This window comes from Pipistrellus kuhlii, unplaced genomic scaffold (assembly GCF_014108245.1).
Source record: "Pipistrellus kuhlii isolate mPipKuh1 unplaced genomic scaffold, mPipKuh1.p scaffold_m20_p_3, whole genome shotgun sequence".
NCBI classification, from domain to species: Eukaryota; Metazoa; Chordata; class Mammalia; order Chiroptera; family Vespertilionidae; genus Pipistrellus; species Pipistrellus kuhlii.
In genome coordinates, this window is record NW_023425529.1 from 164,448,814 (window position 1) to 164,473,328 (window position 24,515).

The following is a 24,515-nucleotide window of genomic DNA, read 5'->3' on the forward strand; positions in this document are numbered from 1 at the left end:
AAATTCCCAGCTTAACTCCTCTTGCTCAAGATTGTTTTGGCTACTTGGGGTCTTTTTTGTTCCATATGAGTATTAGGATTTTTTTTTTCTTTCTATTTCTAAAAAGAGTACCATTGGGATTTTGATGGGGATAGCATTGAATCTATAGAACACTTTGGGTATTATAGACATTATAATAATTAATTCTTCCACTCCATAAATGCAGGTGTCTTTCCATTTATCTGTATCTTCTTTAATTTTCTTCATCATGTTTTATCATTTTCGATATACAAATCTTACACTTCTTTGCTTAAGTTTATTCCTTAGTCCTAAGTATTTTATTCTCTTTGTTGCTATTATAAATGAAACTGTGTTCTTAATTTCCTTTTAGGATAGTTTGTTGTTTGCATATAGAAATGCTACTAATTTTTGTATGTTAATTGTTTTTCCTACAACTTTATTGAATTTATTTTTTTAGTTTTAAGAGCTTTTTGTTGAATCTTTAGGGGTTTATACATTTATAATCATGTTATCTGCATCATAATATTTAAGTTCATGCCTAGTATCCAGCATAGTGCTTGACATAAAGTATACACTAAGTTGAAAAGAATGGTTTTAAATGGGAAATAATCCTAATAATAGCAAGCATTCTAAAAAGGAGGCCTCTTTCTATTTTCATAGTTTGAAAGATACATTAAAATTATGTACCTGATTTATCAATGATGGCATCAATCTCTTCAATCACATCAAAATAGGCCTCATTGTTGGTGTATTTCACCCCAGTCCGTCGCCACGGCACCACTGACAGCTGCCCAGTGGGAAGCTGGTCACCCACATTGGTGCTTCCTGAGACAACGAATATTACTGTAATTTAATTCCAACTTGATGATTAGATGTACCAATTATCTAATAATCATAGAATACTTCCCTAGAAGTTTCTATGCTTCCACTATTCAAATAATTTTTCAAAAAAAAAAACCCCAAGAAACAGGAGTTTTCCCAACTTCTATATGGGTAACCTAATCTACTTTAAAAACTTGTCGCCATCTGGTCTGCCTTCTCAAGCAAAATAAGGGTTAAGAAAGTTACCTGAGAAACAGATATCATATTTTGGTTTTGAAAGTAACTTGAACTTGGTCTCTCAAATTCCACAATTGCTTGCAACTTAAATAATGTATTGGATTTCAGTGGAGATGGTAATCTACATATTGATATAAAATTTTCATGGGTAAAAACAGTATTCTAATTTGAGGTAGGTTCTTAGGTACATCTATGCTACATATTAAAATGTACACATCAACATAATCTCTCTCACACTAATATTTAAATTTAGGAAAAAATGCAAATTAGATCTTTCCCTATCTATAAGATTATAAGAATTATAAATCAATTCCTTGCCTTGTTTTTCCCCCACAGGCATCGAAATATTTTTTTATTCAAAGGTTCTATATAATAAAATATGAAATATTATAACTAATTACAAATCTATTTCCTTCTTCTATAACCTGGATCTTTTTAACCTAAAGAAATAAACATTAAATACACATATATTCAGCATATATACAAAATATTTCAGCTTTTCAAAAGCTAGTTCTCAGATACCTTTTTCTAGATTTAAGTGAGATTCTGAAAAATAACTCAATAATATTCATAAATAATTCAGGTACTAATAAAGTTCTTTAAGGTTTAAAATAAGCCCCAAATATTGAAAATCCCAATGAATGTGTTTTCTTAAAAAGATGCTCTATATATTAAAACCTCTCATCAAGCTATAATAGTTAAATCAGTATGATAATAAGGCAGGAAAACCTAAAAAACAGAAGACCAAGAATCCATAATGACTTAGTACAAGATAAAAATATCATTTGAAAACAGGGAAAAAAGATACATTATTCAATATGTGGTGGTAGGAAAAGTAACTAAAAATTTGGAGAAATAAACCTAGAGCATTACCTCTTATTGATTAACAAGATAATTTCCATATAGATCAAAAAATTACATCCAAAAATAAAATCACAAAAGAATTAGAAGAAAGTCCACTTTTAAAAAATGACTTTTCTTCTCTAAGATCATAAAGGCATTCTCCTGTGCTTTCTTCTAACAGTTATGTGTGTGTTTAACTCTAATCTAACTGGATCTTATTTCATTTTATGTATAGAATGAGTAGGGAGACTTCATTTTCTTTCTATATCAAGGCTGACTGCCCCAAAACAATAAAATATTTAACAACTGGCCCTTGACTAACTGATTTATATGAGACAGCACCTATCTATATCAAATTTCTATAAATGCAAGAGTCTGTTTCTAGTCTTTCTATTTTATCCCAATCATCTATTTGCCTATTACTGGGCCAATATATATTTTTTAAATTACCAAAACTTCATGATATTTTCTCTCTTGTTCTTTTTTTTTTAATATTTATTTTCAAACCATCTTAGTTTTTATCTCTCTTGGTTTTTATGTTTTTGTTTTTTCTTTTTCTCTTTCTTTGTTTTTAAAGACTCTAGTCTATGAGTTTTTGTCTCAAGCACCATATGAAATTGATATATATTGATATTTAACAGGGAAAATTTTTTCCACCCCTTTGTAATTCTTTTTCAAAATTGTCCTGGCTATTTGTGCATATTTATCCCTTTTAAAATGTATTTTCCAATCATTTTGTCAAATTCTAAGTAAACCCTGTTTATATATTAGCAAGACCCAAAATGTAAAGCTTTAAAAAAATGATTAATTTTATTAAATCAAAAAATTTTAAATATGGCTAAACAAACCATACCATGTACAATGTCAAATGACAAGACAGATTGTGAGAAAATATGTATAAGAATATTCAAAATATGTAAAGAACTCCCACAAACTATCGTGTATATTTCCACTATATATGGTAGTTTAATATCCTTAAATGAAACGAATGCTTTTAAACTAGAATAAAAAAAGAAAATGATTTCAACAAAAACAAAAAATGGGCAAAAGACACAAAAAGTAATTCACAAAAGAGAAAAAAACAGTCAATAAACACTTGAACAGGTTTTAACTCCCTTAGTCATAAAAAATGAGTATGTAAATAACAAGATACTACTAAATTACCAAATGTCAAACTTTTTAAAAATAAAAATAATGATAAAGTTGGCTAGGCACATAGAAATTGCTGCTGAAAGTATAAATTAGTGTAACTTCTCTGGAGCGCAATTTGGCACAATGCATTAAATCCATAAAATATGCACATCCTTTGGTCCAGCAGTTCTATTTCTAGTCCTGAAAATAAATCGTTCTAATGTACACAAAGATTTAAGTATAAGAATGCTAATTCCTTGATATTTAAAAGAACAAAAAATCAGAAATATCATAAACAGGGGATCAGTAAATAATTTAGGGTCTATTCCATATGGCAGAAAATTGTAAAGTCACTAAAAATGGTGTAGTTGTCCTAATAGGATAGTGTTCATATACTGATAAAATGTAAGTTTTAAAATATATATGAGTTGTTTAAAAAAATTCTATCCATTCATCTATAATCTGTCTAGAAAAGACAAAAAATATATACACTAGTATATTAAAAGTATAACAGGATTAAGAATTAATTTCATGTTTTTTGTGCTTTTCTGTATCTCCAACATGCCTACAATAATCATGGATTTCTTCTGTAATCAAAAAAAAAATTATTTTTAAGGAACAACATTTCATTCTGTTACTGAAATCAGGGCATTTTTCCATATAATTAAAATCTACTTCAGTTCATACTCAAAGACTATAAACAGCAAATTGAAGCATCTGTATATCTGAGATGACCAAAAGATAAGCACTCAAAACTCTGCACACACCAGACTAAGCCACCCCATGATGGCAGCAGCTTTCTGTGGGTTTCCCTTTTCTCCATACCTGTTATGGTGTTGACAACTGTTCGGAGGATAGTGGGAGGCTTTATCAGTTCTTTGAGGATGTTTGATTCAGTAGCTAATGGAAACCCATTATCAAGCATCTCTTCCAGTACTTCATAAACCACAACCACATTGTCTTTGATCACTGGCTCTGAACAGACTCCAAAATAATCCTGAAGAAAATAGAAAATGTATTATTTATCACTCAGATACTGTAATAAGTGAAAGAATGTTCCTAGAGAATAAGGATCTAGTCCTGCCCTTATGTGTTTACTCAGTGTTTGGGATATTCTTCTACAATAAGGAAGTGAAGTACAACCATAGTTCCCGTAGATGGAAAGAATACCAGATTGTCTTATAGCACTAGTGTTATTACTAACTTCTTTTATAAACTAAAGTAAGTCATTTAACCTCTATGGGTTAGTTTCTTCAACTAGATATGTAGAATACAAAAACTGAATCAAGACTTATTATGTGTGCTTATGGATTAGACCTGAAAATCTTTTTAACCTTTACTGTGTGCTTCTATTCCTTAATATGAATTTAGAGGAAAATAAAATAAAATGAGGGGGATGCACTAGCACACCAGAAAATCATTTGAGATCATCCCTACTCTAAGATGCTAGGATCCTAAGAATGCTTTGTCCTTTTATTAACAAAGGCTAAACTTAGATACTAAATTATCTGGGGTGTGGAAAAAGCTCTGGATTCCAAATCAGAAGACCTAGGTTACAATCTTAATTGTCACTTACTAGATTACCAGATGAAGTCATACTAACCCATTTGGGTCTTGATTTCTTTTATAATCAGGATAATACCACTGGACACACAAGGATGTTGTAAGAACTAAGCATGATTGATTAAATGACAATTATATGTAAAAATGCTTTGTAAATTATAAAAAATTCAATGCATGATGATGAAATAATTTAGAAAGAAATCCTGCAGTCATTTGGTGTGCCTTTCTAGCAATGTCAATGATGTCTATGACTAAGAGATAGTCATATAACCCTCCTTTAATTCATCCAAAAAAGGGAAACTGACCTCTTTCTGAGAAAGCCCATTCTATTCATGGACAGCTCGAATTATTAAAAAGTTCTATCGCTAAACTAAAATTTGCTTCCTAGCCGAAACCGGTTTGGCTCAATAGATAGAGCTTGGGGACTGAAAGGTCCCGGGTTCGATTCCGGTCAAGGGCATGTACCTTGGTTGTGGGCATATCCCCAGTAGGGGGTGTACAAGAGGCAGCTGATCGATGACTCTCTCTCATCGATGTTTCTAACTCTCTATCACTCTCCCTTCCTCTCTGTACAAAATCAATAAAAAATATATTTAAAAAATAAAAAAAATAATAATAATAAAATTTGCTCCCTAGATCTTCCTTAAAGAGCAAGTTTATAGAATAGCCCCACAGTTACTTGAAGACAACTACAGGATTTCATTTCAATATTTTTTCTCAGGGCCAAACTCCCTGTTTGATTGTTCTACTATTCATGCTATAGTATGGTTTGTAGATCATTTCTCCATTTGCCATGTCTTTGAATATGCTCTGGTTTTCCAATATTCTCCTCAAATTATGACATCCAAAATTGATCATGGACTCCAGATGTGATCAAAATCACATCGGCTAATGTCAATTATCGAAGCCATTCCAATATCCAAGAACACTTAGGAATATGTTTCTAAAACAAAAAGATTGCCCAAGCCAGTTTTGCTCAGTGGACAGAGTGTTGGCCTGTGGCCTGAAAGGTCCCAGGTTCGATTTATACCTCAGTTGCAGGTTTGATCCCCAGCCCTGGTCAGGGCAAGTGCAGGAGGCAACCAGTTGGTATTTCTTTCTATCAGTCCCCCTCCCTTCCACTCTCTTTAAAAAAGTCAATGGAAAAATATCCTTGGGTGAGGATTAATAACAACAACAAAAGAATAAAGACTAACATTCCTAATTTTAAATAAATAAATAAAACAGATTTCTCCATTAAAAACTGAGTACTTAAGAGAAAATAAGTAATTTATTTCCTTCCTACGACTGATTTTATTTTGAAAAATAAGTAAAACACCTCTCTAGATTTTATAAATCAGGCAGAATGTGAACTCAGCAGTTGGAATGGAAACATAAATATGACAAAGTACTACAGCAAAAGTGCTTGCAATTTTATAGCTGAAATTCTTCCATTATATTCCAGTCCTAGAAATATAATACACCCAGAGAGAATGACATCAGATAAGACACCAAAAGCAGGATATATCCATTTACTTTTAACAAAACCTTCAAAGATAACCAGTCCCAAACTATGAAGTCCCAAACTTCCAAACAAGCCACTGTACTGTTTTCTCAAATTCCTCTGTGATTTCAACTAGATTAAACAACTTTTCTCACTTCCTGTCTTATAATTAGATAATATCACTATGGCAATATGAAGTTGATATCAAGTTTCACCAACGGGGCTGTCAATCTTAGAATGGGGTAAAATATCAAATGTGCAAATCATAATGGGTCCCAGTTAGAGTGGTTTAAGGCCATAACTATTGAGTTATTTCGCTTACAGTTCTTCCACATACAGGGGCTCAGGTTTTCACTATGTGAAGGAACTAGTATGTCACATGAGAACTAGAATCTCAGAATAATACTACCAGAAAGAATCTGTGGGAAAAATTATAAAATAGAATTCTCTTGGAATGAAAGCTGTTTCAGACATGTGATCTAGATATAAGTGCAAATGAAAGGATGCTTTGACGTGTTTCTCAATTTTTATCACAACATTTGGGTCTTCATTCTCTTCTTCTCCAGTTCTACAATCTCTGTATTCATGAGACTAATGCCAGACCTCACATGACATAGAAGTTGAATCAAAGGGCTCTTGCTTCTCATTTATCATTTCAGTTATGCAAATACCACAAGTGTTAGAAGTTGAGCAAGTCTTTTAGGGAAAGAATTCCACTGAATCCAGAGTCTGGGCAGCCTAAAATCTTATGCTATAAATTAGAGACCCGGTACACAAAATTCATGCATTGGGGGGGGGGGGGGTCTCCTCAGCCCAGCCTGCACCCTCTCCAATCCAGGACCCCTTAGGGGATGTCCAACTGCCAATTTAGGCCCGATCCCCAGTATGACCAGCAGTTGGACATCCCTCTCACAATCCGAGACCACTGGCTCCTAACTGCTCACCAGCCGGCCTGCCTGATTGCCCCTAACTACCCCCCCCTGCTGGCCTGGTCACCCCTCACTGTCCCCCTGCCAGCCTGGTTGCCTCACACAGCCTGCTAATCATTTGTTTGATTGTCCCTCACTAACCCCCCTGCTGGCCTAGTCACCCCAGGAAGCCTGTTCAGTCGTCCGTGATGGTCGCTTAAGCTTTTATTACTATAGATGGTGCTAACATTGTAGTTTAACTTACCTCCCCTATTCACCCTGCCCAAAAATGTTCAAATCTATTTATATATTTAAAAAATAAAACCTCAAAATGAAAACTGTATCTTATAAAATATGTTACTTAAATTTGGGGGGAAGGTGTATAGATTTCCCACTTTAGGTTTTCAATAAGAGCTCATCACTAGTACTCCAATGCTGTGGATAAATACCCCAATACCAAGATGAAATACAGGGTCACAAATTATCCCTGCTAGGGATAAGCATTACTTAATTTCTCTACTTTAAAAATATATTTATCTTTATATACTTACCACTTTTTGATGTGACTCAAAGCAATGTAATTAACAATGGATAACATCAAGTCCACTATTAAAAGCAAAAATAGCCCTAGCCAGATTGGTGAAGTGGATAGAGCATCAGCCTGAGGACCGAAGGATCCCAGGTTTGATTCCAGTCAAGGGCAGGCTCCTCCCAGGCCCAGGCCCTAATCAGGGTTCATGTAGGAGGCAACCAATTGATATGTTTCTCTCAAACTGATGTTTCTCTCTGTCTTTCCCTCTCTCTTCCACTCACTCTAAAAATCAATGGGAAAGTGTCCTCAGGTTAAAATTAAAAAAAACAAAAACAAAACTAAAATCCTCTGATTTGTGAACAAAATATAAGACAATTCCAATTTCTAGAACTAAAATGACTGCACACAATACTGTATAGGCTGACTTTCTCATGCAACAGGTTCAAAAATATTCAATTTGTCATTCTATATGCAGCCAATTCAATAAGTAGAATCAAGAATCTTATCAAATGGGAGAAGAGATGAACAGTCAGAGTTTTTATTTGTTTATTTCTAATCACTTCCTTTTTTGTTGTTAATACTCACCCACGGATATTTTGCCATTGATTTTTTAAAAATATATTTTTATTGATTTCAGAGAGGAATGGAGAGGGAGAGATAGAAACATCAATGATGAGATTCATTGATGGCTGCCTCCTGCATGCCCCCTACTAGGGATCAAGCCTGCAACCAAGGTGTGTGCCCTTGACCAGAATCAAAACTGGGACCCTTGAATCCACAAGCCAGCGCTCTTTCCACTGAGCCAAACCAGCTAGGGCATTGCCATTGATTTTTAGAGAGAGTGGATGGGAGGGGGAGCGACAAAGAGAAAGAATCATCCATGTGAGAGCCACACATCAATTGGTTGCCTCCTGCACAGGGACTGAGCCTGCAATCAAGGTATGTGCCCTTGAACAGAATCAAACCCAGGACCCTTCCGTCTGAGAGCCAATGCTCTATCTACTGAGAAAAACTGGCTAGAGCAGTTTTGATTTTCGTTGCTTTAAGTTTCTTAATAGAGCTGAATACAATGGAAACAGAATTAAGAAAGATACTATATCATTTACGCGCATGAACCTCCTCACGATCACACACCTGAAATGTGTCCACTACCCGGTGAAGGAACTCAATGACAAACAGAGGTGGAACCTCTGTCTGGATCACAGCCACAAAGAAGATCTTGTGCCGGTATACACTTAAGAGGTAGTGGTGAGGGGTAGGGATAACAGGCGGTACGTTTTCTGCCTCAGTGGCTCTCTCTTGTGCCTCAAAAAAGTAATCACAAACAGAACGGCTGACCACGCTTTTCCAATGTTTCTCCAGGAAAATATCTCCAGAGGAGTTGATCAAGAAAAGGCTATGAATCATGGTGGAGACTGTCAGTGAGAGAGGACAGGCTTTTTCAGTCTGCACGCCTCAGGACTCTACAAATTTTCAACCCTAAGAAAAATAAGAAGTTCTGATTAGACCCATTCAACCGAAACACCTTCCCCATCTTTTCCAGCAGCCCAAACCTTACCCATCTTTCAAGACTAGACTTAAGTCTTCTTCTACTACATGAGCCTAAAGTATTCCTCCCTAGAATTCAAATAATAGGATAATTATCAGCCATCTTGTTTGTCAATCAATCATATACTGCCAGTTGCCCTTACTAGTGCCTCAATCATGTCCATTTAAAATGCAGCTTAATTTTCGGATGTGTATTTTCTCAACTAGACAGGAAGCTCCTTGAGAAAAAAGACCAGGTCTCATGTTTTTTGTTACCTCAGTGCACAGTGCCTCCTTGCAAATAAGGCACCAAAGAATATTAATGCGTTTCATGTTTTTGGTCATAACTCACACGCATGTAAGAAATGTTTATGGTTGTGTAGTCTCATGTGGTAGCCATTAGCCAAGTATGACTAATGAGCACTTGAAATTGAGATGTTCTGTAAGTGTGAGATACACACCAGGTTTGGAAAGCTTTGTGTGAAAATGAGAATTTATAACATTTTTCCCAACAATTTGGTATCGATAAAGTAATATTGATTTAATTTTGATTATATTTAATATTGATATTTTGTATAGATTGGGTGAAGTAAAATACATTAAAATTAATTTAATCTTTTTGCTTTCTTTAAATGTGCTGACTAGAAAATGCAAATTCAGTACACAGCGCTGGTCCATGGAAGGGAAAGCTGCCATGGTGGTCTTCTTCATTCAGTCAACCCCCACTTTCTAAGTATTTGTTATGCACAAGGCTCTGTGTTAGATGCCTTTTTAAGAAATCCCTCTTGCTGAAACTGGTTTGGCTCAATGGATAGAGCGTTGGCCTGTGGACTGAGGGGTCCCAGGTTTGATTCCGGTCAGGGGCATGTACATTGGTTGCGGGCACGTCCCCAGTGGGGGGAGTGTGCAGGAGGTGGCTGGTCCATGTTTCTCATTGATGTTTCTAGCTCTCTGTCCCTCTCCCTTCCTCTCTGTAAAAAATTAATAAAATATATTTTTAAAAAGGGAAAAAGAAAAAGAAAAAAAGAAATCTCTCTGGGGGATACCCCTGGTCCCTCAGGCTACAGCATCTCTACCGTACCAGTTCCCAGGATGAGGCGGCCGCACTGCATCCCGGCGGTGTCCATTCCGCCAACTGGCCCAGGAGGTCACCCCTCAAAGGCCTGATGTACCAAGTGCCCCGGCTTAATCCCTCTGCCCGAGGCCAAGGGGAGGAAGGGGGAGCCTCGAGTCGCTAGGACGCGGAGCAGAGACAGCTGCCAAAGTGGCTTAGTTTTGCGCTGGTCCCAGCCACAGACGGTAGGCACCGCTTGAGGCTGGTGGAAAAGAGGGTAAATTTAAGGTGTGTGCACGGTCGGGAGGCGGAAAAGAGTCGACAGGTGGCACACTGCGTTGCCATGGCAACAGCATCTCCCTCCTCCCCCAGCCATCATCATCCCGGAGCGGGCCACCTTCACCGCCCGGTACCCAGCCCCTTACCTCTGCCCGCAGCATCCCGCAGCGCGGAGGCTCAGTCCGGTGGCATCCCGTGACCCTGCCCCTGCCCCGCTCGACCCGCCCCACCCTCGCGCGCCCCAGCCGCCTCCCCTGTGGGCTGTGGGTGCACGTCACCCCCTCCCCAGACCCAGGCCGCCAGCCCTCCTCACCCGGCCTCGCTCTCCGCAGCGCCCACCTCGCCTCTGCGCGGACAGGCCCCGCCTCCCCGTGCCCCCCTCCCGCCCCCCGCATATCCCGGCCGCCGCACGCCCGCTGATTGGCCCGCGGCCGAGGTCTGAAAGCCGCGGATTGGGCACCAGCGTTCCGCTCCGCCCCTCAGATTGATTGCGGGTTCGGGGCTCACCCAGTTCTTCGGCTCGAGCTCCCCATTGGCCCTCCTCGGGCGTTCGTTCATCTCCGATTGGTGCAGCTCCGTGACTCCGAGCCCCGATTGGCCGTCGTGGACAGTCGGCTGGCCGCCAGTCACAAAGGGCCTGTCAGGCTGTTGCTGGCAGCTGCAGAACCGCGGAACATGCCTCCAGGGGATGCTAAAAAGTGTGATTTCCGGGGCATGATTTATCTAATAGGGTATCGTGGGATAATAAATCCTGAGCAGTAATAACTACTCTCCATTAGATAAGTGCATTTAAAAAGAGACGTGATGCCCTTTCAGTTATGTGCATTGGGTATAGTAAAGGTGATGGGCAGGATAGCCTCTCATCCAGAGCTCTGGACCTGGATTCTGGAGGCTTCTTTCAGCCCCAACTAGACCACCACCTGCTTGACCTTGGGCAAGATACTTAAACTTTAAGAATCTCAGTTATGCAGAAACCGGTTTGGCTCAGTGGATGGAGCGTTGGCCTGCGGACTGAAAGGTCCCAGGTTCAATTCCGGTCAAGGGCATGTACATTGGTGTGGGCACATCCCCAGTAGGGAGTGTGTAGGAGGCAGCTGAATCGATGTTTTTCTCTCTCATCGATGTTTATAACTCTCTGTCCCTCTCTCTTCCTCTCTGTAAAATATCAAGAAAATATATATTTTTAAAAAAGAATCTCAGTTAGGTGCCAGGCAGGTGTCTCTGCAAATTGCATTGAAACGCTAATGACGTTATTACTATTATTTTAAGTGATTCAAGTCATTGTGCTCCAAAAAAGCACAGAGTAGAGGTTAGAAAACAAGATTCAACTTCAGTTTTAAAAAGTAGTTATTAGCCCTAACTGGTTTGGCTCAGTGGATAGAGCGTTGGCCTGTGGACTCAAGGGTCCCAGGTTTGATTCTGGTCCAGGGCATGTATCTTGGTTGTGGGCACATCCCCAGTAGGAGGTGAGCAGGAGGCAGCTAATTGATATTTCTTTCTCATGGGATTTCTAATTCTCTAGCCCTTTCCCTTCCTCTTTGTAAAAAAATCAATAAAATACATTTTTTTTAAAAAGTACTTATTAAATAAGGTGAGATAAGGAAAGTGTTTGCCTTGATGATTCCTGGCACATTGTATGTGTTCAAATAAAAAGTGTGGTGATGGTAGTAATAATGTTTACCTAGACCACAGGTTGTCACCCTGACTGCTTCACGTTGGTAAAAGGGAGCATGAGCAGCAGCTACTCCTTTACACAGGACCATAATAGATGTTTATAGAAGATGGAGTGGATTGTTTTCTGCCATACTTGCTAAGGACAGATAGTTGGCTAATTTTGAACTAAGTAAATGAGAAAACACAAAATCAAAATGGCTGGATGATGTGGCATCCTGTAAAATAGCTTAGGGGCTCTGGTGTCAGACGGCCTGAGTTTGAAGTGCTTCAACACTTACCAGCTGTTATTTTAAGAAAGAAATTTACCTTCCCTAAACTTCAAGCTTCTCAAATAAGGACACTAATAGTACAAACTTTTTATTTTTTATTTTAAATATAGTTTTATTGATTTCAGAGAGGAAGGGAGAGGGAGGGAGAGATAGAAGCGCCAACAATGAGAGAAAATCACTAATCAGCTGCCTTCTGGGCATGGAGTCTGCCACCCAGACATATGCCCTGACCAAGAATCAAACTGTGACCTCCTGGTTCATAGGTCGACGCTCAACCTCTGAGCCACACTGGCCAGGCTCATAGAAGTTTCCATCCTTCTCCCTTCCTCTCTCTAAAAATCAATAAAAGCTTTTTTTTAAGGGGGGGGGATCATAAGTAATTAATTTAGAATGGATAGGGGGATTAAATGAAGCTAAATCTTCCTCTCTTTGAACTCTTAAACTTGGAGTGTCCTAGGTTCTGGTCCTCTTCTCTTTCCATGCCCACTCCTTTAGACATTTCACCTGGTCTCATGACTTTCAATATTCATATACTGATAACTCCCAAGTTTACATCTGTAGCTCAGACCCTCCTGATGCCTAGACTCATATATATCCAGCTGCCTTCTCAGCATTTCCACTTGGATGGTTAAGAGAGCTCTAGATATAGTAAACTTAACATGTCTAAAACTGAACTCCTGATTTTTTTTCCCCTTTAAACCTGCTCCAGCCATAGCCCTTTTCATCTTAGTTGATGGAGCCAGATGGTCATGCCCAGGGGTCCTTCACTTTTTCGTGTTCTCACTCCCCACATCCAGCTGGTCCCTCCCTCAGGCTATATATAGAATCTGACTCCTCCTCACCACCTCCCTGGCCACACTGTGGTCCAAGCCCCATGTCTCTCTCCCAGATTACTGCAGTGTATTTCCATCTGGTCTTCCACTCTGGCCCATATGCAGTCTCTTCTCAACCCAGCAGATTGATAAATCAGATCCTGTTAACTCCTTTGTTCAAACCCTCCATTGGATACCAATTTAAAAAGCACTACAAGCCAAAATATTTAAAATAGATGTCAAGATCCTGTGAAACCCAGTCCCCACCCTCAACCCTATAACCTCCTCTCCTACTTTACCCCTTGTTCATTCTACTCCAGCTACACTCCTGGGACTCCCCAAGCACGTGGTGGTGTTAAAGCTTTGTTCTGACCATTCCCTTTACTGGAGTCCCCACCCTCCACCGTGTCCCCATAACCAACTTCATCTCCTCCAAGATTTTGCTCAAATGTCTCTTCCCAATGAGACTCACTCTCACTACCCTTTTAAAAACTATAACGTGCCCTCCAGTCCCATGATGCTCTAGATCTCCCTTCTGTGTTTTTGTTTGTTTGTTTGTTTGTTTGTTTTCCTATTACACTTATCACCTTCTAACATCCTATATAATAAAACCCTAATATGCAAATCAATTGAACAGCAGAACAACCGGTGGAACGCTATGATGCACACTGACCACCAGAGGGCAGACGCTCAATGCCCAGAGGGAGTTGACCAGCATCAGCAACTGGGGTGCAGAGGTGACCAGCGGGCAGCGCTAGGCAACCAGCCAGGGCAGGTGCCAGCGGGCCACCCCCATCACCCCGCCCACCAGTTACCCCACAGATGGTCCTGATCGCAGGCCAGGCCTAGGGACCCTATCCTATATATTGGGAACAGTCTCTTAAAAATTAAAGCCTGACAAGGCTGCTCTAATACTGAAAAACAGGATGATGCAATGATGACATGCATGGACTCTCTGCCTTGCACATTTTGTGGTCAGCCCTGATTCTGGCGTTTATAACTGTGTGACAAAGCCAATTATTTAACTTCTCTCCGCTTCAGTTTTTCCACCCACAAATGGGGAAAATGGTACTACTGCCTCAGAGAGATCATGTTACATACTACCTCTTATAATCAGGGCAAAAAAAAAAAAAAATGTAGCTGCCCATACAACAGCAAGATGCCTTTCACCTGAATGAAAAGTCTGGTCACTGGTGCCTGCATTGTCCTGGATTGCAAGAGGGATGCCCGACTGCCAGTTTAGGCCCAACATCCCCCGAGGGGTCCCAGATCACAAGGGGGTGCAGGCCAGGTTGAGGGACTCCCCCCCTTCCTGTGCACAAATTTAGTGCACCAGGCCTCTAGTACTATATAGTTTACTTATTATGTTTATTGATTCTTATCTGTCTTCCTTCACTAGAATGTAATCTCCACTAGGGCAAGGATTTCTATTATATTCATTGGTATTCTGTATCCAAACACTAGAAGGGTGACTGGTACATAGTGAGACTCACTAAATATTTATAGAATGAATGGATAGTATGCATGGCACATAGTGTTTTATAACTATTAACAATTATTACAAAGCTCACAACCACTTACCTCCTACTTGTCTTCCTAATCTTATGTTAAGAAAAAGAAAAAAGAAAGTCTACATTCTTTCCCTCATTCTAACTTAGCTATAGTTCAGGTCATGGTTTGATTGCCAGTCAGGGCAATTGTGTGCTGAATCCCCAGTGTGGGGCATGCAAGAGGCAGCCGATCAACGATTCTCTCATCATTGATGTTTCTGTCTCTCTCTCCCTCTCCCTTCCTCTCTGAAATCAATTTAAAAAAAAGTGTGTATATATTTTAAAAGCACCTGAGTTGGCCTTTTTTAGAAAAAGAAAGAAACTTTGATGAGAGAGAAACATTCATTGGAGGGCTGCTTCCTGCATGCTCCCAACTGGGGATGAAGTCCAAAACCTGGGCATGTGCCCTGACCAGGAATCGAACAGACCCAGTTGATCCCTTTTTATAGATGAGAATATTGCAATGAGTGTTCAGTTAACTTGCCAAAGGTCAAATAAGCTGGCATTTAGCACACAGAATGACTGAAGCAGTCTGGCTCACAGTGTGCACCTCCTGCCTCTCTCATAAGCCTGGGATTCTGTTGAAGAAATGTTAAGTTAATGGATAGTAAAATGCTTTCAGCTACATTTCAGAAAGACCATGTGTGTGGGGTGGATTGGAGAGGGCCATAGAAGAGCAAAGATCAGGGTGGACACATATAAAAATTGTTTAAAGACTTGGGGGGTAATAAAAGGGAAATGAAGCCCTGGCCGGTGTGGCTCAAGGTTGGAGCATCATCTGTACACCAAAAGGTGGGTTTGATTCCTAGTTAGGGCATATACCCAGGTTGCTGGGTTAATCCATACTTGGGGTGGGTGCAGAAGTCAACTGATGGATGTTTCTCTCACACGTCAATATTTCTCTCTCTCTCTCTCTCTCTCTCTCTCTCTCTCTCTCTCTCTCTCTCTCTCTCTCTCTCCCTCCCTCCCTCCCTCCCTCCCTCCCTCCCTCCCCTTCCCTCCTCTCTCTCTGATCAATTCTTTAAAAATTAATCAATCAATTTTTAAAAAGGAAAATGCACAGGAAGAGTAACATTAAACAAAAGTAACATTTAAATAATGCTATAGCTCACAAGATGTGTTGTAACCAGGGAATCTTGGGATGCTACCAGGCGGCAAAAGTTCTCTGTAGCTTCTCTTACTCGGAAGCCCCAGCAAAATCATCTCAAGTTCCTGAAATCCAAACCCTGCCTGAATAGGAGACAGCAGCATCCCTCTCCTGGCATCCTCAGGCTAGCCTACTGATTCCACTTTCCCAGGGAAAGTAATCACCACACCAGTCACCTTCCCTAGATGATGAGCCCCAGAAATATGCAACTATCAGGCCCTGCACACTCCTCAGAGGCATGGAATCATTCTAGGGCTTCTTACTAGGCCTGTTTGCCCCCAACTTCCTTCCTCTGCCGGCCTGGTCACCCCTAACTGCCCTCCCCTGCAGGGTTGATCACCTTCAACTGCCCTCCTTTGCAGGCCTGGTGCCTCTCAACTGCCCTCCCCTGCTTGCCTGATCACCCAAAACTGTCCTCCCTTGCAGGCCTGGTCTCTCCCAACTGCCCTCCCCTGCTGGCCATCTTGTGGTGGCCATCTTGTGTCCACATGGGGGCAGGATCTTTGACCACATGGAGGCAGCCATATTGTGTGTTGGAGTGATGGTCAATCTGCATATTACTCTTTTATTAGATAGGACTAGACTGGCCCAGTGAACAAAATCTGTGCAGGCAGGGGGAGGGCATTCCCTCAGCCCAGCTTGCAACCTCTTCAATTGGGGATCCCTCTCGCAATCTGGGACTGCTGGCTCCTAACCGCTCACTGCCACCTGATCTCACTTCCAACTGCCTCTGCCTGCCTGAGCACCCCTAACTGCCCTCCCCTGCCAGATGATCTCACCCCCAAATGCTCTCTCCTGCCAGCCTGATCTCATCCAGTCTCTGTCTCTTTGTTTTTCTCAGTCCTCCAGGCCTCCCTGCCTCCCTATCTCCCTCTTTCCTGGCTGGGAGGGGGCAGGGCCAGTGGGGGCCACTCCACCCTCTGCCCAACCTCCCTTTCATCCAGGCCTCTTCGGGCCCAGTCTGTTTTGTTTCCTCATTTTGAGAGATGTTCCAAGAGCGAGCTAGGAGGGAGGGAAAGAAAGGGAGAAAAGGCTGTGAGCTGGTGGGCACTGTGTGTGTCTGTGCATGTGTGCGGTTGTGAGTATGAATGCCGGCCCTGCCTCCCCGTCCCTGTCTCCACTCCCACAAGTCCCCACCCACCAGAGCCTGCTGTGCATGCAGCCTGGGCGTTAGGATGAGCCTTCAGTCATTAGGATGTGACGAACCCAGGGTTTTTATTTATTAGGACTACAGGACCAGTGCATGAAATTCGTGCACTGGTGGGGATCCCTCAGCCCAGCTTGCACCCTCTCTAAATCTGGGACCCCTTAGGGGATGTCCAACGGGCCTAAACTGGCAGTTGGACATCCCTCTCACAATCTGGGACTGCTGGCTCCTAACCACTCTCCTGCCTGGCTGCCTGATTGCCCCTAATCACTCTGCCTGTCAGCCTGATAGTCCTCTAACAGTTCTCCTGCTGGCCTGATTGACACCTAACCATTCCCCTGTCAGCATGATTGACACCTAACTGCTTCCCTGCCGACCCTATCATCCCCAACTGCCCTCCCCTGCAGGCTTGGTCAGCCCCAACTGCCCTCCCCTGCCAGTCATCTTGTGACAAAGTGTGGGCAGCCATCTTGTGGTGGCCATCTTGTGACAACGTGGGGGTAGCCAATTTGTGATGCAAGGTCATGAGAGTCAATTTGCATATTACCTCTTTGTTCTATAGGATGGATTAGCCCTATGATGGTGTTATATAAGTACCATATAAGCAACTAGGAAGTGTTCAAAAACAGATCACTCAATAATACTGAAGTCCTAACCAGCTTTGCTCTTGTCCCAAATGGGAGCCAGCAGGAATTACATTCCACTACATACAACAACAAAAAACAAATAATACTGGCTTAAACAAGATGGACATTTATTTTTCTCTTACCTTATGAGAAGTCAAGAGTTAGAAAAATCCAGGACTGCAATGGCAGCTTCACATCAAGGACTAGGGCTTCTCTTCGCTTGCCATTCCACCATTTCTAGGGTAGCATGTTCCCCCTTGTGCTCACAACATTGTTGCTGTGGCCTCAGCATCAAGCTGTATCCCAGAAAGAAAGAAGGAGGAAAAACAAAGAGCAAGTGGGCATGAGCCAGGGGCTCAGTTCTCTTTAATGAGCTTTTCCTGAAGTCCCACTTGTGTTCTATGGTTCAGAACTAAGCTAAAAGAGATCCTAGGAATGTTTCTAGCTGGGCACATTACTACCCCCCCCACACACCCCTAAATAGAACTCTGCTAATAAGGAAGACAGGAGAGTGGATATTGGATAGGTAACTAATAGCTGTCCACAGCCAGTGAGAGTAAATAGAGCAGCTACAATGAATAGATTGGATATTCTAAAAACAGTCTGGAATTCAAGGACTTAGGGAAGACTGACTAAGAAAACAGAAAAGCTCCACAGATAGCTTTTATTTAATTTTCACAAAATAGATTAAAAGAAAAAAGACAAAAACATGTTCATAGTAAAAAGAAGATCCAGATGGTACAGGCGGGGGTCATGTGGTCTGAAATGGCTGTAGGGATGGCTTGTGGTCACGGGGTGTGATCTGACTGATGATGTGATAAATTCCTTGGATCTCAGTGTCCTCATCTCTGAAATGAGAAGATTGAGCTAAATTATCTCCAAGTTTTTTTTTTTCCAATTCTGTGTCTATTATAACAATGGTCTTAATTTTGTTTAGCTGTAAAATACTTTAGAGAAACGAAAGCTTACATATGAAACAGATAAAGCAGAGCTGCTTTGAATGGGATGAGAACTTCTGAGTTCTGTCTCCTTGGCCTCAATCTTAATCCTTGTGGTAGTCCCTGAGCCCTATGGAGCACAGTTCTATATAGTGCAGTGTGTAATTTTAATAAAATAAAATGATGTATTTATTGGTAAAAATCAGATTTAACTATGAGTATTACTGTCAAAAAGATAAAATTGCTTTTACGTGTTAACAATCTTAAATACTTTTTAAAAGCCATTAAGTAAATAGAGTTCTGCATTGTGATGCTCTGTTGTGACTCACTCGAAATCACTGGAGAAATATTTATCAAATATCATGAAGAACTGGTAGAATTTCCTCCACAATTTATTCAATGATGTTGGGGAACAAAGGAGCTTGGATTATAAAGAAAAGTTATCCAAGAAACATGCTTTTTATTTTCTAGATAGGTATTTAGATAAAAATTATTCTCAGATGAAAACAACCTTCACTTTGAAAATACTTGTTTCCTGTGTGCCAGGCTTGGCTGCTTCCTGTTTATCAAAAGTAATTGTTAGTAATTGGAAGCAAAGACCAGAAAAATGTACTGTACCTCTTGTCAGTCACCTGCTGAACTTCCTTTGCCTTTTACTTGTCGTTCTTGTAGCATTCCCAAAGTTTTTTTTTTTTTAAGTTCTTTTAAAAGTAGACTTAATGAGATCTGAAACAGTTATCCTAAAATTTCTAGCTCTAGCATCTACCCTATTTGGTGTTAGATAACATTTTATACTGATTACTGTTCCCTCCCACACAGAATCCTGACGTGTCTTTATCTCCATAATAGTTCAAATACCCAGTTTTGCTCTCTCTTTCTGTTGCCACTTATTACAAGCTTCTGCATTTTTTTCTCCACAGCATCCCTCCTCCTTCTTGATCCTGTTTTTTTCCCTCACTGCCATAACATTTTTTATTTCCAGAGAGAGCTGGAAAACACCATCTATTCCAATCTTAGGATCCCGAGTGCAGATTATGGGCTCAGATGCAATATTCTTTGAACCTCAAATCCCAGACACACTATCAGCCAAAGATGCTCTCTCATTTTTAATTTAATTTGTATAACGTTCCTCTACAAACAAAATAAAGTAAATCATAATTAGATATCCATTCAAAGTAATACAAAACTTTAAAATATATTATAAAAGGCTAAGTGACCGACCATCTGTCTGACTGTCCAACCAGCCAGTACATATGACGCGCACTGGCAATTACAAAAATAAAAAACGTTGGCTCGTGCATGGGCGATACATATAAAGCTTTTGCTGGTGCCAATCTAGACAGAGTAGGAATATTCCTGCCTGAATGAATTTTCAGATACGGTCAGTTACATGTTGCTTTCTCTCAAGTTCGAAAAGCATGCGATGTTAAAGTTGTAAATGCTTCATCACAAGGAAAATTAGTCAAGCACTCTGAAAGTGTTTTTACTCTTAATGTGGCATACAGAGAGGTATTAGAATAAGTTTAATCAATTTATTAGTCATTGTTTTTATCAATGTTTTTATATCATGTCTTTGTTGTTATATCATGTTGTTATTTCTTCTAATTAAAGAAGAAATGTGCACATATCTGTGTACTGGGCCACTAATATACTGGTATATATATTTAAATATACACTTATTTAAATATGTTTTTTATTGTTGATAATATTACAGATATCTCGCATTCCCCCCTCCTTTACTCCCCTCCTTCCAGCCCCTACCCACTCCAACAGGTTTTCACTACCTGTTGCCCATGTTTTTTTGTTTGTTTTTCTGTAAATGAAAGCAAAATTTATTGAGAGATAGACTCCCTCTAGCAGGGAGGGGACCCAAGTGGGTTGACCTGCCCGTGTATTTTAAATCTTACATTCGTTTCAACAAGAAGTATTTGAAAAATACAGGTCATATTGTTTCTATAACCGGGTTGCCTTTTATTTAAGCCTGAAGGTGTCCAGCTGTCTGCGTGGGAGATCCCTGGGACCGTTAGTCACATAGTCCCTTATTCTAAGGAGAAGGCCCAACTTTTCAACTAGCCTGGCCCGGAGTTTCTGCGTGGACTGGAGCAGACCCAGCAATAAGCTCCCGGCCACAGCAGGTGGCGCTGTTGGGTCTGAGGGGAGAAGTGGCTTGGACAGGAGAGCAGAGATGCAAAAAAAAAACAACAAAAAAACAAACCCACACAACAACCCGGGTTTCTCAAGCGAATTCCCTTAAGTTTGGACACTGCCCTCGTCAGCGTGACTTCTGGTGACTCAAAGAGTGAGAGGTCAAGGCAGAAATGCTCTGGGAGGAGAGACCCGGGCGGAACTCGGGGCCAAAGCTGCGGCTGGGGAGGCGGGCGGGGTCCCAGCATCCAGGGGCGCCTTCTGGGGCCGGGGTGCAGCGCGCGCCGAGAAAAAAAAGTTGGGTGGAGAGAGAGGGTGGCGCTGGAAACCAAATGTCTTTCATCCCCGGGAGACAAAGAGGTGCCTTCTTTTGACAACAGCTGCCACCGCCACACACACCATACGGCGGGGTCGGCGGGGGAGGGGACGGGAGCCCGGGAGCAGAGAGAGGGTCTGAGGCGGGACCGCTCCGACTTTCAATAACGGGGTGGTTGCCATGGCGACGAGCCATCCATCTAAAGGGGGCGGCTGAAAGGACCCATTGTTCTGGGGTTGGGCTGCCCGGGCGGCGCCTGTTTCTAAGAGACACCTTTGGACACCTCCCCTGGGTGGGGTGGGGGGAGGAGGACTGTGTCCGGACTGGAGCTGGGACGGAGTCACCCCGAGCTCCACGCCAGGACCACATGCCACGGACCGGATCGCAGCCCCACCTGGGCTCCGCTCGCTGCAGAAGGAGCAAGCAGCCACTTGCCCGGGGAATCGCCCCCTCCCACGCGTGCATGCCCCAGACACCGGCGCAGGACACGTGCGCTCGCTGCTGCTCACACACACACACACCCTCAACACGCTCACTGGCACGCCCGGCTCCCACCGGGCCCAAGGAGGCAGACGGACAGATGAACAGGAGACCGGTGACAGCAGTGCTGGAGGGAGACCCAGTGACTCCACGAATGCATGCCGAGGTCTGGGGCCAGAGGACTGGGGAAAGCCCCCACACAATCACTTTTCAGACTTGTCGGACGAGAAAGGAGGAAATCACAGAATAAATTATCTGAAAAGTTACAAGGCACCATCGCAGTTTTCCTTGTTAAGAACAAGCAACTGGAAAGCACCCTAAAAGTCTGTCCGGGGGTGAGGTGGGGTGGGAGGGAAGCTGGTTAAATAATGTGGAGCACATTCTCCTGATGAAATATTAAGCCGCCATTTAAAAATAAAAGGCAGCCGAAAGTGGTTTGGAATGAAAGGTCCCGGGTTCAATTCCAATCAAGGGCATGTACATTGGTTGCGGGCACATCCCAGATAGGGGGTACGCAGGAGGCAGCTGGTCGATGATTCTCTCTCACTGATGTTTCTAGCTCTCTATCCCTTTCCCTTCCTCTCTGTGAAAAATCAATAAAATATATATTTTTAAAAATACAAGGCAGTTCCGATCAATGATTCTCTCTCATCACTGATGTTTCTATCTCTCTTTCCTCCCTTCCTCTCTGAAATCAATCAATCAATCAATCAAAATACAAGGCAGCTCTCTATATGCAGAGACATGGGAAATTTCTGACATATTCTCAATGATAAAGCAAGCTGCAGAACAGTGTGGTAGGTAAATGAAAAAGTAGGTTTACAGATGTCCATACGGAAAATAATACAATAATTGATAAATAATAACATTGTTTCACACACAACTGTAAACCTACTTTGACCGTGTGTGTGTGTGTGTGTGTGTGTGTGTGTGTGTGTGTTTGCATCTCTGGAAGGTGTTATTAGGAGGGCCACTGTGGGACAGAGGATGTAATGGGGAGATGAAGAAAACTTCCTTTTCATCATACAACCTTTTATACCTTTTGAATTTTGTCCTATGTACCATGTATTGCCTATAAATAAATAATTCTTGAAAAGAACTTTAGCCGAAACCGGTTTGGCTCAGTGGATAGAGCGTCGGCCTGCGGATTGAAGGGTTCCGGGTTTGATTCTGGTCAAGGGCATGTACCTTGGTTGCGGGCACATCCCTGGTGGGGGGTGTGCAAGAGGCAGCTGATTGATGACTCATCGATGTTTCTAACTCTATCCCTCTCTCTTCTTGTCTGTAAAAAATCAATAAAATATTTTTAAAAAGAAGAAAAAAAGAAAAGAACTTTAAATTTTCATTTGCTTGAACACTAATGAGATTTGGAACTTTCCATAAGGTGTCTGAACTCTTATTTTAAAATGCTTCAATAAATATTAATTTTTAAAGTACATATGTACAAACAAATATCATTAAGTCACAGATGTGTAAAGATGGTCACAGTGGCAAGTCTGATATGAAAATACACACCTCTGACCCAGCCAATGTGGCTCAGTGGTTAAGCATCCACCTATGAACCAGGAGCTCACAGTTTGATTTCTGGTCAGGGCACATGCCTGGATTGATCCTCAGTGGGGTGCATGCAGGAGGCAGCCAATTGGTGATTCTTTCTCATCATTGATGTTTCTGTCTCTCCTTCTCCATTCCTCTCTGAAATCAATTTAAAAAAAATTTTTTTTTTTTTTAAAGAAAGGCCCTAGCTGGTTTGGCTCAGTGGATAGAGCCAACTGTATAATCCACCTATAATTTTGACAAATTAAGCACAGGGTTCTCAAATTAAACAAATGACATTATATTAGAATCATTTTCCTAATTACAAAATGGTATATAATCAGTGAAATGGACTATTGAACCCCAATGCCACTGATGATCTTTCCACACAGATAAAAATAAAAATCATTACTTAGCAATGACTTACTAAATAATGATAAGTTAAAATCTATCGAGCATTTACTGTGTGCTTTAATGAAAACTGTGTTGAGAGTTTGATATGCATTATTTCTTTTAATCTTCCAAACAAATTATTTGCCTATTTTTACAAATGAAGAAACATGTAGAGATGTTCTTCAATTTTCCTCTTATCACATAGTTAAGAAAGCTACAGAGCCTGGATTTGAATTCTCATCTGACTGATTCTAAAATATTCATTCTTTGTTACTTTTTAAATGATGGTGAAAATGCTGGCTCATTTTGACTCTCTAATCCTGTGGTCTCACAAAAGGAATAAAAAGTATATATTAAGAATTAGACTATATTTGAGGAAACTTTGGTTGTATACAGAATAGTGGGCCTGTGTTTTTTTAACTCATGCTATAGGTTGGTTGTGCAGAGGAAATATGAGGTTTTCGTTTTGTGAATAACTAATGTAGTCTTTATTTAGGTGTCCATAAGTAAAATTGGAACATAGCCATGCTCACTTGTTTATGTGTTGTCTATGGCTGCTTTTGAGCTAACATGGCAGAGCTGAGTACTTGTAAAATAGACGATATGGTCCACAAAGCCTAAAAGATTTAGTGTTTGGCCAAAACGGTTTGGCTCAGTGGCTAGAGAGCATCGGCCTGTGGACTGAAAGGTCCCAGGTTCGATTCTAGTCAAGGGCATGTACCTTGGTTGCGGGCACATCCCCAGTGGGGGGTGTGTAAGAGGCAGCTGATTGATGTTTCTCTCTCATCGATGTTTCTAACTTTCTATCCCTCTCCCTTCCTCTCTGTAAAAAATCAATAAAATATATATTTTTAAAAAGATTTAGTGTTTGGCTCTCTACAGAAAATATTTAGATCTAGAGTTAAGGTCATGTTTTCAGAAAGACAAAATAGGAAAGGGACTTCTATAATATAAAAATACTATCCCCCCGCCAGGCCAGTGTGGTTGACATATGAACCAGGAGGTCACAGTTCAATTCTCAAGTCAGGGCACAGGCCCGGGTTGTGGGTTGGATCTCAAGTGGGGGGTGTGCAAGAGGCAGCCGATCAATGATTCTCTCTCAT

At 41.1% G+C, this 24,515-nt stretch overlaps 1 protein-coding gene across 4 annotated transcripts in view; it reads right to left on the minus strand.

Moving 5' to 3' along the window:
* The window catches only part of AP3M2 (adaptor related protein complex 3 subunit mu 2), a 59,582-nt gene that overhangs the window by 9,305 nt on the left and 25,762 nt on the right, over positions 1–24,515 (minus strand). Inside the window, exons 1-4 of one of the 4 annotated variants that reach the window (XM_045588855.1) lie at positions 10,887–10,992; positions 8,654–8,998; positions 3,859–4,030; positions 688–825 (exon numbers count right to left, since the gene is read on the minus strand). In XM_045588855.1, the coding sequence (XP_045444811.1) occupies positions 688–825; positions 3,859–4,030; positions 8,654–8,926 (583 nt within the window). In that variant the 5' untranslated portion in view covers positions 8,927–8,998; positions 10,887–10,992. The other 3 variants (XM_036458624.2, XM_036458625.2, XM_036458626.2) reach the window with 3 other exon arrangements.